Raw genomic sequence first — 16,673 nt, 5'->3', positions numbered from 1 at the left:
TCGAAAAAATTAATCTTAACAGCTAGTTGAAAAGTAGTTTCTAACATCATGAAAGAGTAGGGCAGTTCTCGCGTGCTCTGTTTCCTGTTAGATTCAAAGATACTGTATGGATTCGAGATCATACTTTTCCGTTAGTGGATGATGGCAACAAAAGGTCAAACCACAAACCAGAACCGGTTCGGTTTCTGTCCGAAGAACATCTGTAGTTGTCAATTTATAAGATAGTCTACGAATATCAAAAGCAGAATTATGTTTGCAACGTTTCGTCGGTAGATACAGCTTTTTCAAGAAATAGGAATTCACATGTACAGTTAAATTAGTCCTTAGAGAAGAGTGTTGGGCGCGTGTTATGGGAGTTTAATTCGCCCCACATATTCAGTTGGACACAATAATCTGAAGAGTACGAACGATAATTTTGTGAAAATTTGAAAGCTAATTATTGTAAAATGTTATTGCCGTCTCTTTTGATTGAAATTATTGTTAGAATATATTGTAATACGCTGTAGTTACTCATGTCAATCATTTAGCCTGGTGGGGTCGAGAATTTAATATTGATTGATTCTTCCTATTAGTTTGAGGTAGTAATACATAATGTGATAGATTTTCAGCAGGTAAGCAAGATTTAAAATTACTTATAAACATATTTGTGTGTGTGGTATATCAATATGCAAAAGCATTTATTATGAAGAACAGTTACTAGTGGAAATCATGGGTAAATTTTAAAGAATCCTGTGATACTTGCGAGCTTCCTTCTTTCAATGAGGAATTTCTCGATGAACACAGGAAGATCAAAGTATAAGAAAGACCCGTACTGAAGTGTTAAACTATTTACATTTTCCAGTCCCGTACACTTTCTTACAAGATAAAAATTGTAAATGTAAGCTTGAAAACCTACGTTAGTAACGCATAAGTAAATTACATTGGTAAGTAAATAGTGGAGAAATATGTTGCTTATTGTTGCTCAGAATGCAATGTAATGTATTAGATTGAGACTGTAAAATGTGAGAATTTCAGTCATTCTTAACGTACCGTGACTCCAAAGAAAAAAAAAATATCGGTCCTGATCACGTGTGATTATCTATGCAATTTTCATTGCATCTTTGCATACTATATTGTGCTTTCAAATATGGCATAATTAGCTTAATAGGACTACATTGGAAGTTTTTTCTTTTTAAGGATATGAAGATATATATATATATATATATATATATATATATATATATATATATATATATATATATATATATATATATATATACTAGGATGGCCAATTCCGGAATACAGAAAAAATCCGGAATTTAAGAAATTCCGATTACGGAAAAATTCCTGAATTTTTCTGAATTCCGGAATTTTCTAAATTCCAAACTTTTTTCCGAAATCCGGAAAGTGAAATTTCCGATTCTGGAAAATATTGGATTAAGGAAAATTTTGCCCATCCCTGTGTGATACATAAGCTACAGTTTAAGTGTGATCCAAACCACGTAAATATTTACCGGAAATCGAACTCGTCTCAGCTGTAAATGCGCACATGCTAACCATGTAGCCACGAGGAACCTCTGATAGATTTTAAGAGTAAGAAGTTAATGAAGTAAGTAGTGTATTAAAGGAAATGTGTGGTTCGAAATATAATCATGTTTGAATATGTTCAAGTTCACAAGCAGTCCAGTATCTAATACTAAGTAATACAATTCATTTAATTAGTTCTAGACTTCGCTGGTCGTTCATAAATTAGTCTTGAAATTTACTTGTAATAAGTACTGTAAGGAAAAATTTGAATTTTATTTTATAGAGTTTAACATACAACATAAGACCAAAATTGTAATAGGTGTGTCTGCACTGGCACGGTTATTTTTGACATGTGTAACTAGTATTGTTTCTGAATAAGTAAGAAATTACACACGTATAAATGAGTACGGAAAATAGTAGAAATAGTTTAGTTGACTAGTATTGGGAATCGAATAAGCAGAGTGTATGAGGAATGGAATGATAAATATTACAGAAAGTGCAGTATCTGACTACTATGTAGAAAAATAATTTATATGGACATGCTTCTTAACACCTGATTTCCGATGGTGGGAAGCAGGGTTGGCAAAAACCATGGTTTTTATTTAAAAAATAAAAAAAAAACTTTTTTTTTGTTTAAACCAGGTTTTTTTTTTTTTGTTTAAATGATTTGCTCTATATATTCATATCATATATGGACAGAAATAAGTTTGTTTCGCCTTGATGTTATTATGCAACAACCGGGTTATGCTGGAAGGGGTCACATAAGCTTAAAGCGGAATAAAAACCGCTTCTCGAGTTACATCCGAGAGAAATTGTCCTCCATTTGAACTCAAAACCAGGACTAATTGGCCACAAATGCGATACGTCTGCCGACTCACTCACGAAGGAATCCTGATAAAAAAAATACGTTGTACTGATCTTTACATGCTTTTTAATATAACTGTCAAGAGTCATTTCAGAAGGACAAAAATATAAACAGTTGCACAAGTGAAACCATTACACAGAATTACATATGAACAATTTCAAAGTATTAGGAAGTACAGAAGAACTAATTTAGTTCAAGTTAGTTAACAACGACTTTTATTGGTCCAAATTAAAGAAATACACCGACTTAATCTGCATATCAATAAGAAAAGTGAATAAAGATACGAATTATTTGAGTCCACTTTGGCTCAAACTCATTTATACATAGATAGATACCAAAGATACTTATTTTACTAAATGCCTCTCGTGGGGTCTGTATGACCCCCCCCCCACACACACACAAAAAGTACGGCATTTTCGATGTATTTTATCAATAGTAAACATTGAAACGAAACAATATTTGCAATTTTTCTTCGATTGCAATTACATAACAATAATAATAACTACAAAAAATCACAAAATAAACATTTGTAAACTTGTAAAAAAAAGTTCCTTTTGTAGTAAATCTTTTTGAGTAATGAATGGGGAATTTAGGTCTGAATATAATACGAATAATATACGGGAGTGAAACGTGATAACCCACAAATGTGTGTTCATCAAATTTTACAAACACTTACACTTTTACGAACTTTTTTTGTTTTTTGGTTTAAACCATGGTTTAAACCACCTTGGTTTAAACCAGCCAACCCTGGTGGGAAGGGAATACATTAGTTGTCTAAGTTATATCTGTTGGTCAGATCCCGATCCTGGGCGCGCATAATCTTGGATCAGTGCAGTGTGCTGACACTCACAGCAATCAGACCGGTGCGATGATCATTTGTCATTGAACCTACACCTGCAGTTTTGGGGGATGGATGAAAAACTCTTATATTGGATAGCACATTTGCTGGAGTTTTTCAACCGGATAAGAAATGCTGCCTCAGTTGCAAATCGATTAGACTGCATAGCATCGTTGTAGTCTCGTTAAAAATTAATGAAACTTGCCACCTATCTTAGTTTTGAAAGTTTGCAAAGGAGCAAAGAAAAGAAGATAAAGTTGTGTAGTGTCCATTTTGGAATTGAGGATAAGGGTGAAAAAAGAAAAAATAAGGAAAAAAGAAAAAGTTATGAAGCTTCCAGTGTGTGTCTACAACATTATTTTCTGTTTTGTATTACTATCGAGAGATGATAGAAGAAAAGAAAGTGCGGTGATAGTGGAGAAAATCTTATTTGAGGTTTCAAGGGATTTACACATTGCCGAACGATGGATTTTTCGTTGTCTGTCCATTCGTCGTGATATAAAGATGATGTTCACTCACCGGGAGGCCATACTGTTCAAAAAAATGTATCGAGACCAGATTATAAACTTAAGGTTTTTATAAGATTTTCTTGCGCCCATTTTCCAGTTTTCTCCTACCCCCAAAATTAAAGGTAGTTTACCAAAGATCGAAACTCAAAATTAGCAACTTTGTAATGATTCTGTTTGTTATTCCATTAGTGTGACGTCATTTTTTTCTGGGAAAAACTCAGAAGGTTTTTAAGATTTTCTCAGAAACAACCCAGACTCGTATTTCATAAATGAATGTTTCATTAATGACCCAGTCATGTTGCGTAAATCATTTTCCGTGAAAATATGTACAAGGGGTCCTTTATTCTTGGAAGTGAGGTTTCTTCGAACAAAGTTTCCCGAGAAAGCTTTATAATTTCGCATTTCACAAATGTTTCGGCAGTAATTGCAGGGCAACATGATTTAATTTAACAAATGGGAACAGTTTCAAATATGCATCTTTTATGCATTGTGCTTAGCACTATCTTTAGTGAATGGTCACTTCGAACACCAGTACATGTGTAAGCTCTGTGATGACACATGACAGTCTGTGAGGAATCTAATCTCGTGTGATAAATGTTTAGCAATTTCTTTTTCGCAGAGTATTTCCGGCTATATAATTATGTATTTTAAGGCCCAAGTCCTTTACATTTATTTGTTACAATAATTAACTTAGCCTGGTAATGTATCGAATGTGATTCATAAGGTGGAAAGCTTGTGAAATTTTAAACATAACTGTCTCCTCAAAGCTAGTTCATCGAAATTCTTTCAGTCGTTAAAAAAAGTCCCATTTATATTCGGTGGTTACCATACGTGGGGAATAAGATTAAGGATGGCATTTTAGGTTTGATTGAGGTAAGAATGGAATTAACGGTCAACATTACAGGTTTTAATTTGTAAGTCATTCTTTATTCTGCTAACGAGGTAATCAACCTAAAATACGCTTCTGTACATAAGATCCTGAGGATTGTAGCGGTTTTGTCGAATGTATGAAAAAAAAAAAAAAAACTGTGTATATAACTAAACAATTACGGCGGATGATGTTACTTTAATCATCATAGTTTTTTCCCATGACTTCTAGTATTGCACTGCTTTTTATTATTATTATTATTATTATTATTATTATTATTATTATTATTATTATTATTATTATTATTATTATTATTATTATTATTATTATGAAATGTTATTCTATATGCCGGTTACTCTTTTCATTTGCAGTGCCCGGCACGGAAGATCTAAGTCCGGATGAAGATGTTCCATCACCTCCAACTGTGAAAGAGAAAAAGTTGAAAGGCGCGAAAGCAAAACCAAAGAGGCCAAAAATTGTCACGAAAAGCAGGAGAGAAATAAAACCCACAAATGCTGCAGGGAAAGATTGGGGTGAGAGGTGCGTTGATGTGTTTGAGGTGATAGTGCAGATCGGAGAAGGCACTTACGGACAAGTGTACAAGGCGAAGGATAAGGAAACTGGTAAGCTGAATTGCAAGTGTTTTGTTTTAAGCGTTAGTTCGTGATGATGCATTTTTTTATTGTATTAGTTGAAGTACTTTGAACACTAGACGGTACCAGTCTTTATTATTGTTCCTTTAGCAGAAGCTTTTTCTTAGCGCGGAGAAATTAAATCTGTGGAAAGTATTTGAACACTTACCTTAGGATAAAAATTTCAATGAAAGTGTAATGACAAAAATTCCGTAATGCAGCAGCATGATTCAGCAAGTGAAGGAATATGCAAGTAGTGGATATCGCTGGATTAAGATATGTGGCATTCCATGTGAAGTCAACTAAATTTTTAGGGAAAAAAGTAAGAATTTGATGGAACTTGGTGTACATGTAGCCCCTATGAGATATGATTAGGGCAACCAACTTTGTTTTATACAGCTGTATATTATGCTTTATTTTTCCTTACATTATGCTTTTTCGTAAATTATGCCTTAATATGCTGTTCCTTGAATTATACTTCATTTTTAAGCATTTCTATTAAAAATGTATATGAAACATTAAATTTTCCCACTAAAATTACATTACCGCCTTGTACTTTGAAATCGTCAGCTGAGAATTCTCTTAGTCTCTGAGATTGCATCAACTCTTTATTTTGGCATCTTGGAATAAGCACAACCTGCATTTGCCTGCCTTCTAACACAAAGTGAGGGAAAAAAATCCTTCTGAGCGGAAGGTGCGAAGAGAGGAGGAATTCGAATTTTCCATTGTTACGCGTAAAGGCAATTGGTAGTTGATTTCGATTGTTTGCAGCATTGATAACAGCCTTTGTTGATCATTTTCTATTTGGCAAAAAAAAAAAAAATTAACATATTTTTCTTTGATATATACATATACAGGTTCTGGAATAAAAAAGCATTAAGCATTATTCTTTATGCTTTATTTCTGTAAATTAGGCTTTATTGTGCTTATAAAATTAGCAAATTTGGATATGTAAAGTAGTCAAAATCACAGATATGGTACCAACCATAGGCGAAAAATTCTATTATGCTTTTACTGCTTTTTATCCTTTATGGTTGCCCTGGAGATGGTCATGCACCAAATTTTAGCGCTGTACCCCCTGTAGTTTCAGGGGGCGCGGTGGCTCAGTGGTAGAGCGTTCACCTCCGGTGCTGGGGTCCCTGGTTCGATCCCAGCTCGCGCCATGTGGACTTTGTGGTGGACAAACACCGTGCTCGTGGGTTTTCTCGGGGTTCTCCCGTTTTCTCCCACTTCCTTCACTCCACCATTTCACTCATCTCTCATCAGTCTCCTTTAGCCTAACCGGCATAACTGTGGGACGTAAAACTCAAAGATTTCATTTCCCCTGTAGTTTCAGAGTACAGGGTGGTTAAAAATAGACAAAGTTGATGTTTTTTTTTTGTAAAACCTTGTTAGCTTCAATTGATCATATCTCCCGTAAATATTGAGCTAGAAAGGAAAATAATATAACATTTTGAAGGGGAAAGAATAGACTACAAGATAAGTCAGAACGTTTATTTGAAAATCAAGTATTTTCCGGGAAATCCCGGTAAAGTTTTGGATGAATGATATCTCAAAAAGTGGCCATTTGATTTCCTTGAAATTGGGTACCATATATCCGTTATAAGTGTGCCAAATGTCAACTTGGGCTGAGAATGGGTCTGTAGTTTACAATGATTTTCGTATAATCATATCAGGAGACACCTAGGGTACCAAATGTGGCACTTGCCAATTTGTCAATACTAGTGAAGTAAGGTGTAATTGGCCTAGCAGTAATGTTTTTTTCTTGTGCAATCTGTAATCCTGTGGCGATCTTCGGAACATTCCGTTATCAACCGTAATGCATTGTAGTGACCTAAATATGTGAACATTCTAGAAGGTTCTCGAATCATCTGGAACATTCTGGACTGTTCTCGAATCATCTGGAACATTCTAGAAAGTTCTCGAATAGTCTAGAACATTCAGGAAGGTTCGTTACCTGCACAAAAGCAGATAACATTGCATGCCAGTAAGCTCTTAGCTGTAGACTGGACAAGTCTAGCTGCAAGTGCCTATACAGTATTTCAGCATAGCTAGTGAGATCACAGTGATTATACAACAGATTTCAGAGTGTCAGTAGTGGACAGTTCCGTGATCCAGTAACTGTGTGCATTCAAAAGCAAGAGGAAGCCACCTTCCTAAAGGACAGTTTTGATGCAGCTCGACAGATTCCTGGAACCCGTAAATTGTACTCCGTGGTTCCTGTGTCTCAAAGAAAGGTCGCAATGAGGCAATATTTTTCTAAACTAGACTTTAAGAAAGAGTTAGTAATTGCTAGCATTACCATTGATGGAATCAGGGTCTTTGTTACTTGGACCTATGGTGGCTCGTGGTGGCTTGCTTTATGTTCTGTAAGTTGATGAGACACTTGAAACAGCAAAGTTGTGTATCCTGAAACCTCATGGACCAGCACCTTCCTTTGCATATCCAGATATATCAGATATGCTCTCGTTGCCTGCTTGTAACATCATCTCTTGTTAATCTCATAATTGCAACTGGCCGTACATACACGCTTAGCAAGAAAGAGATGGAAGAAACCAGTCTGCTGCTTCAACACAGGTACCACGGATAATTGATCACTTCCAGCAGGTCAGAATAGCTAAATATTTCTTACACCTTACTTCACGAGTATTGACAAATTGGCAAGTTGCCACATTAGCACCCCAGGTATGTCTCGCGACATGGCCATACGAAAATCATTGTAGACTCCAGGCCCATTCTTGGCCTAAGTTGACATTTAACACACTTATGCCGGACATATGGGGCAACCTTGGTAACCAGTTTCAAGGAATCAAATGGACACTTTCTGAGATATCACTGATCCAAAATTTACCCGGGATTTCCGGGGAAATATTTGATTTTCAAGTAAATGTTCCTGACATATCTTGTAACCTATTCTTTCCTCTTCGAAATGGTATATTATTTTTCTCACTAGCTCAATATTTACGGGAGATATGACCAATTATAGCTAACAAGATTCTACAAGAAAACATCAAATTTGTCATTTCTTTTTTACCACCTTGTACTCTGATACTACAAGGGGTACAGGGCTACAATTTGGTGCATGATCATTTCTCATAGAGGCCTACATGTACACCAAGTTTCATCGAAATCTGATACCATGAAGTTTTGTGCTTGATTGATTTCACATGGAATAACCCATATATATATATATATATATATATATATATATATATATATATATATATATATATATATATATATATATATATATATATATATATATACACTAGAAATTGAACTGTTTCTATTAGGAGGTTGAAATATTAACTAAGTTCTGATTATGAGAAATGGTACTAGTTTAAAGTATAGTGAATTGTACTTTTTACAGAGCACGCTTTAATCTGAGATGAATTTATCCATTTTTCAGGGGATATGGTAGCATTGAAAAAAGTAAGGCTTGAAAACGAAAAAGAAGGTTTCCCAATTACCGCTGTGCGGGAGATAAAAATTCTAAGACAGTTAAATCATAAGAATATAGTCAATTTGAGGGAAATCGTAACAGACAAACAAGATGCCTTGGACTTCCGAAAGGTAAGCATGGTAATGTATTACGTATTTATTTTTCATCTAAGCAGCTATATACACTAGCGTGCGGCTAGCTGGGATCCCTTTCCCCCCGATCCTGGATTTGCTCGACCTATAGTCTCGCACTTCTCATATTTCTAAAATCTCTCTAATCTTAAGGGATTTCGAGATATGGCTTTATTATTTTAACAATTATAATTCTCAGTTTTCTTTAACCTTCTAAGGAAAACATCAAAAGCACTGAAACACGTCTTTAGTATTTATATTTTTCATTTTACATAATTAAATTTCATATATCTAACCTTAACGAATTTGGAGATATGGCCATCTGACTATATGGCCTCTAGGTAAGAGAGAATAGATTGAGAAAAAAAATGGTCAAGGAACGAAGTAGTGGAAGAATAAAACAAGATTGGCAATGTTCAATTAATCATGAATCCACTAGTGTGTGTGTGTGTAAAACCATCGTCTAGGTCTTATTTTCCTGTCACCACTGTTTTCTATCAACCTTCTATCGAGAATTCGAGCAGCAAATTAATATTACGGAACATCCAGTCGGAAATTACTGACGTAGCTGGTTGTGTCTCATGTAACCTCAATGCTGAAAAGGGACCCTGAGAGCAAATCATTAACCAAGCACTCGCGCTGTCCTTTCTGAAATTGAAATTGAGGCATTTCTTTTATATATTTAAAAAAAAATCCTATAATGTACACTTAATTTAGTAGTTTGTTTTCTAGTTTCCCCCGATCCTTTAATTACTTGGTATATAGCATATTCCTGTAGCTTTCTTTCATCCCTTGTAATGCTTTCTCAGATTTAAGACTTTAATTGAAGGATTTAGAAAATCTTGTTTAGTCTTTCGTGTTCAGTCAGTTTCTTGTCTGGATTCTTTTGTTCATCCGCTCTCTCTGGGATTTATTCCTTTCGTACATTATCTTGTCTATTGTCTTAACGTTACTTGAAATAAACAAACCAACCAAATCCATACCCATTCTATCACAGAGAGCGTGTTATTGAAGAAGGCATTTGTTACGTCAAGACAAAATGAACATAGCAGGTATTGCATGAAAGCTCGTAGTTTGAGGCGAGAGTTGTGCCAGATTACTGATCCCGACTACATACTGACAGTGAATGCGTACAGTTCAAAAGAATTAGATAAAATATTATAATTCGTCTGGCCATTTGAAAGTTAACTGATCAGAGAACATGTAGGCAAAAGTTTTTTTTTTTTTTTTTTGCTGGTATTATGTGTATACTGTTAAAATATTTTAAGTACGGTACAATTCTTTGGTGCGTGAAGTCTAGTATGATTTTTGCTGGGAGCATATGTTTGAATCCCATGTTAATTCGTAGGTCCATCTTTGTACTAAAAGGAATGTTAAACAACAATACGATTGAATGTAATATGTGTAATTAAGAACCCTGTGATATTTGAGAGCTTCCTTTTTTTGATGAGGAATTTCTTGATGCACACAGGAAGATGAAAATATAAGAAGGACCCGTACTGAGGTGTTAAAACTATTTACATCTTTCAGTCCCGTACACTTTCTTACATGCTAATATTTAGGATAAGTTAAACTATGAATAATAAGAGTTTTATTGTTTTTAAAGCGTGTAGTTTAGAGAACCCATAAATTATGGTCTTGTTTCTACAATAGACACAATACTTTGAAGTAGCTCGTGTGTAAAGTTAATTGGAAGGATACCAAAGAATATTGAAGCTGTAAACGCTGTCTGCTGTCACTCAGAAGTAGACAATAAGATGATTGGTTTTGGATTAGCATCATGAAAAGAAAAAAAGGTCCTTGAACATTGTGTGTTACTCCCCGTAAATATTTGGCAGTAAATTATTCTTCTCAAAACTGGTCATATCGAAAATAAAGAAATTATCCAAGATTGGTTTGTAAGTTTCATCATCGCTTCAAATAAAATTCTTTGTGTGAAATTCTTTGTTTTATTTCGTTTAAATGTTGCAATAGTTGTAAAAAGAAATTGCACAATATCACTGATTGGAAATTTTATTTGAAGTCAAAAATTGAAACTCAGAGTGGTCTTCAGAATATTATTATTTCCTTAAAACGATCAAATATTAAATGAGACAGTAGTTTAAAAAAAAAAAAAAAAAAATGTTGCTACAGCAAATCATTAACATAAGATGGCAACCCCTACTTGTCAATATAGAGGACCAACAACCTAGCCGCACTTAAATGTTTGTCATTTCGGCATCTGCAATTATCAGACCTTATTCTCTTTCGGCAATTTTTTCTTTGCTTTTAATTATAATATAATATCCATCTCCTAAAGATACAAGGAATCCATAGAAATTGGAACCAAGAGTAAGTAGTAGTTAATATTAATTACTGAAATTTGTAAGGATACTATTGTACCAATTAGCATTGTTACTTAAGAAAAAGATTTTAAAAAAAGGAAATTTTCCTTTCAGGACAAAGGGTCGTTCTACCTTGTGTTTGAATATATGGACCATGACTTAATGGGATTGCTGGAATCAGATATGGTCGAATTCAACGAACAGCATAATGCAAGTATAATGAAACAGCTTCTAGATGGTTTAAATTACTGCCATAAAAAGAATTTTCTACACAGAGATATCAAATGCAGCAATATTTTAATGAATAACAGGTATGGATGACTATTTCCTTACTTTATTAATGAGCTAATGTTAATATTAATCCCTGTGATCTCTGTGATTTGTGTTCTCACGTTTATAGTTTGTATCAAGTTTGTATCTATAAATGGAATTAAAATGCGATCATCGTTTCATGTTTTCTTGATGATCTTACTTCCGTTCAAATTCATCTAGCATTTTGTGGTGTGTTAAGAAACCTGTGATATTTGAGAAGTTTCTCTTTTTGATGAGAAAAATCTTGATGCACACAGGGAGATAAATAAGCAGAAGGCTCCGTGCTGAGATGTTTCAACGGTTTACATCTTCATGCCCCGTACACCTTCTTACAAGTTGTTCGCTACAAACTGCTTTTGCTTGTTGAAGGGATATGTGTACGTAAAGGTATTGTACTTTCACAATTTCATCCAACACAATGGACAAGGAGTGTGAATATCACACCTTCGGCATTTGTCAGTATATCATTATACTATTCGATAATGTGAGCTTCGACTGTATTCTTAGTTTGACCTAGAAATGTGTGTGCAGAACTACTAATTCAGTTGTCTCGTCGAAGGTGTGTTAATTTTTTCTTTATTTCCAGAGGCTATTCAGTTGTATACAAAATAAGAAAGCAAGTAATTCAGTATTTTAACATAGTAATTTATTGCATAGGATTTTGATATAAATCCAAATAATGTATATTAAAAATTAGTTGTCCTTCCGCATGCTTTGATCAAAACCTTAAGCCAGCCAGGCGTGGATGACGAGTTTTGCTGTTTTTTGTGTGGAATGTTCCACAAGCCACACAAATGATTTTAATAGATGGGAAGAAGTTTTGTAAGATAGTGCAATACAAGCAAGCATAACACAGGTCGTTCTCTGGAGCTAATGTTGACTGATTTGACAGTGGTAGCGTTTCGATTCTTCCTTCCCTCAAATTGGTTTAGAGTTTTTAATGCTCAAATGCGATAGCTAAATGAAATTGAACAAAGATTATTTCATTTAAAATATTCGACCTTATTGAAATTCGCTGTGACATAGGTATCCAAAGAAAGCTATGTCAGATATCGACCTTGCCAATAACCTGTTCCCAACGCTTAAGCAGACCATGGCGGGGTGATGTTAATTTAGCGGTACGTAAACTAAAGAAATAGTGTAATGCAAACTGGCTAAGGTTCGCGAATGGTTTCTGCGGAGTAATTGAATGCTTCTCTTAGTATCTCATATGTTTAGCCATTATCGGTCTCAGTAGCCGATTCCCGAGGAATTCATCACTTCTAAATTTGTCAAACCTCCGTTGTACAGTTGTTCATTTACATCCCTTTCGGATGCCTGTCATATTTTTCTTTACGTTTCAATTTCTCTTGGTTTAAACTCATGAAGTGCACAGACCCGTATAACGCTGTAATTCCCATGTTTTGATAGTGTCTTAATACATACAAACACGTTACTGCCATTTTTTAATCAGCTTCGAAATGAAAGGCGTACAACGTGGAAATTGGACAAGCTTTTATGGGTACCTAAAAAGTCATATTCAGAAATTATTTTAAATATGTTGATTTATTTTTGGGTTGTTTCTATGTTTGAAATGGCTGGATGAGTATTTTAGGAGTATAGTAGTGAACATGAATACTACAGATAAATTACGTTTCAGCTTTGATAATCGATCTATACGTATGTTATACATCTCCTCTTGTAGCTGTTTCAAAGATTGTATCCGATATTTATTAATATTTTACAAAGTGTGCTCGAGCTTCAAAGTAGTACGCAGCAATAGGTCAATCTAAAATAGATCCTGTGCAAAATTTCATACTGTTCCCTACCAGTTCATTGTGAGTTCATCTTAAACGTAAGTGAGGTGGTTTATAAAGAAAGAAGTAAGTAATATTCCAGTGTGAACGTAAGAACACACACAGACCTCCGTGGTTTTGTGCTTCATATATAAATTGCATGTATGGACCAATGTTTATTTAATATTTTAATTGTATAAGTAACTCCAAAGCAAACGGTACGAAATAAGGTTTCTTGACCCTAAAGTTTTTAGTGTAACTCGTAAGATTCAAGTTGTTAACGGCGACTGATGTAATCAAGTGGTCTAAGAATGTAGTTTTTTTTTTTTTTTTTTTTTTTGAGATATCCAAAGAAAGAAAGAGAAACTTAAGGCAAGCCAATATAATTTATGGAAAATATCGATGGCATTTTATAAAAGTGTTGTAATACTAAGCCCTGTTGCTGATTGAAGTTGCTCATTATGTGGTTCGAACTGGGATGCATTGACTCTGAAAAAGGAAATTAAATGTCGAAAATACAACTCTTTGAACTAACCCTTCTTTCCATTCATCAGAATAGGAATTATATCACTGGCCGGATAATACATTTCAGGAGGCCGCATCTGGCCCGAGAGCCGTAGTTTGCCCATCACTGGTCTAAAGCACTAGGCTGGTGATAAGGACACATGCGTGTTGCAGTTCTAATACCACTGTGGCTTTAGATGTCCTTAATTGTCTGTTCATTGTCTTCTTTGTCGACGAGTAAATTGCAAAAGACAGTATTTAGAATCTAGTTCTTACTGGTGGAACAGTTAACATACAATACACTGAAATCGCTCCCAATGCAACTTTATGTTGTGCTGCTTTTTGAAGTCATAAAGTCATAGAGGTATGTACTTGAGAATGTTAACGATATCTGTTTTATTGAAAGAAGTTCATTATGTTTTGAAAGATTATGCTTTCCTGAAAATTAAAAAAAATAAAATAAAATAAAATAAAATAAAATAAAAATAATATATATATATATATATATATATATATATATATATATATATATAAGAAATACTTCTCGGATAGAGAAACATTAATCCTGCATATGAGGTTTTTAAAACTTGAGAGCAATGCGAAGAAATGTAAGAAACATAATTTTACATTGTAACTTGTTAGATCATTAAAATTTCATAGACTATTTTGCTTTTTCAGAGGTGAAGTCAAGCTCGCTGATTTTGGTTTGGCCCGTCTTTACAATGCGGATGATAGACAAAGACCATATACAAACAAAGTTATTACATTATGGTACCGACCACCAGAATTGTTGTTAGGTGAAGAAAGATATGGACCAGCAATTGACGTTTGGAGTTGCGGCTGCATATTGGGAGAATTATTTTTGAAAAAGCCTCTCTTTCAGGTAATGCTACATTTGCAATATACTTAAGTACAGTAATTGTAAAGGTGTAAATTTTGCTACATTGTTGTATGTATGGACTTGAGTTTTAAGAACCTAAAAAGCATGATTGCTAAAGAATCGAAACCTGATTTTGTCTGTGGAGTAAATGTTATTCTAATAATCAAGTAGCTCGTGACACTGTTAGAGGAGTCATTTAGTTGGTGAATGTTAGTTTTGAATAAGAGCTTTGAGTGAAAACTAGCGAGTTGTACAACTTTAGGATAGGACATTTATTACACACAATTGAAGTAGCAGCACTTCTTGGGACAGCATGACTTGTTTGGTTTTTTTTGTTATAATAGTTAAGAAAAAATCTACTCCTCATAGCTCGTAAAGCGAAATACCGAATAAGCATTTGTATGTATTCAATAACGAAAGTTCTGTGGGGTGAATCTGAAATCTGATGTCTATAGTATTTGTAACCATTTTGGGACTTAAATTGATTACTTCTTTGAGGCAATGTAGTGCTACGCAAACATTGAATTGAAACTAAGTATTTTTGAAACTGTTTCGGGAAATGTTGTATGAAGGGGACTTGACTTCCTTTGTATATTGTTGGTTTTTCGGAAAATTGCCCTCATTTTGATAACAGTATTAGCTACTTAGGCTAAAAAGAATCAATTAAAAATGTTTTTAATTCGGGTTTAAATCCTGTTGGTGGTAGAAGTAGCGATTTCTTGCAGTATTCTCTTCAAATAATTGTTTTTCTGAATTCCAGGGAACAGGGCAAAAATTTTTATAACTCAGGCACGAACAGAAAGAAATTGCTCTGAAGATTTCTACATAAGAAAAATCAAGGAATTTATTTACTGTGAAACAATACTTTAAATACGTTAAAGCATTCAATGTAACTTCGACGTCTTATATGGAACACACTTTAGTAAGTGTATAACTATTTTGCACGTTAATAAGTTTTTTTCTTTCTTTCTGTAGGCAAACGTGGAACTACTGCAATTAGAAGCGATCTCTCGATTGTGTGGGACACCAACTCCAGCAGTTTGGCCTGGGGTGATTAAGCTTCCGTTGTGGCATACATTGAAACCGAAGAAAACTCACCGTAGACGATTGCGTGAAGATTTTGTATTTATGCCTGCAACAGCGTTAGACTTATTAGATAAAATGCTGGAATTGGATCCAGAAAAGCGTATTACTGCAGAAGATGCCTTGAAAAGTGCCTGGTTGAAGAGTATTGAACCCGAAAAGTGAGTACTGACAAAAATGTTAATCTTGAAAAAAAGCCCGTCATAAAACTATTTTAGTAGTTGATAGGTTAGATGCAAGTTACTGCTATGAAAATAAGCTCACCGCACATTTTTCTCCTGTCTGTGAGATACAATGCAGGTATGGCAAATGGTAGGAGGAAAGAAACGTATTATGGTGTATGTGAAGACATGAGGCGCGTCCAAAAAGTAAGTTTTCCTAGGATGGTATACATAGTGACCTTGAAACGTTTATTCTCACAGATTATACTACTTTTCGACATACTCACCATTGAAATTCAGACAATTGTCACACCGTGAGATCAATTTTTGTATTCCGATGTAAAAGTCAGCCGCCTTGGAGTAGAGCCAGTATATGACATCCGTCTGCAATTGTTCATCACTAGAAAAGTGCTTATCACACAGGAATTTCTTGATGTGTAAGAATGCATGAAAGTCGCTGGGAAAGAGATTCGGAAGAAACTTGGAAGTTAGTTTTGTCATCTCAACACTTATTCGCTAGGAAGAAATATCAATGCTACTACATGTTCTTGAGATTATATAATTTTTCCATACAACAATTCATCGCGTGTAAAATTCCTCCCTTCTCGGCATTGACACTGATGTTCTTATAAAGAAAGATATTTGATTATACTCTAATTGAACATATCTTTTCAATACCGAAACTGTTGAATTCAAATTCATAGTTGGGCTTTGTACCCTCACTGGAGATGGATGAAAATAAAATCGATTTTACAGTAAATTTCCGGAACATCTTTCCTGTATTCATACTATTAAACTGCTAGATCAGGATAGCTTGAACATAAAATAGTGCTTTCTTTTCTT

General features: G+C 34.5%; 1 protein-coding gene across 6 annotated transcripts in view; it reads left to right on the top strand.

Moving 5' to 3' along the window:
• The window catches only part of Cdk12 (Cyclin-dependent kinase 12), a 119,541-nt gene that overhangs the window by 69,256 nt on the left and 33,612 nt on the right, over positions 1-16,673 (top strand). For all 6 annotated transcript variants that reach the window (XR_014128427.1, XM_081739696.1, XM_081739695.1 and 3 more), the window contains 5 exons: positions 4,958-5,209; positions 8,628-8,791; positions 11,230-11,426; positions 14,385-14,589; positions 15,562-15,830. Coding sequence is in view for 5 of the 6 variants with exons in the window: in XM_081739696.1 (XP_081595822.1) it covers positions 4,958-5,209; positions 8,628-8,791; positions 11,230-11,426; positions 14,385-14,589; positions 15,562-15,830 (1,087 nt within the window). In the remaining variant the exon portion in view is untranslated. The remainder of the gene's footprint in view (positions 1-4,957; positions 5,210-8,627; positions 8,792-11,229; positions 11,427-14,384; positions 14,590-15,561; positions 15,831-16,673) is intronic.

Source organism: Thermobia domestica, chromosome 15, assembly GCF_964235325.1.
Source record: "Thermobia domestica chromosome 15, izTheDome1.hap1.1, whole genome shotgun sequence".
NCBI lineage: Eukaryota > Metazoa > Arthropoda > Insecta > Zygentoma > Lepismatidae > Thermobia > Thermobia domestica.
This window is presented reverse-complemented; position numbering and strand designations above follow the sequence as displayed.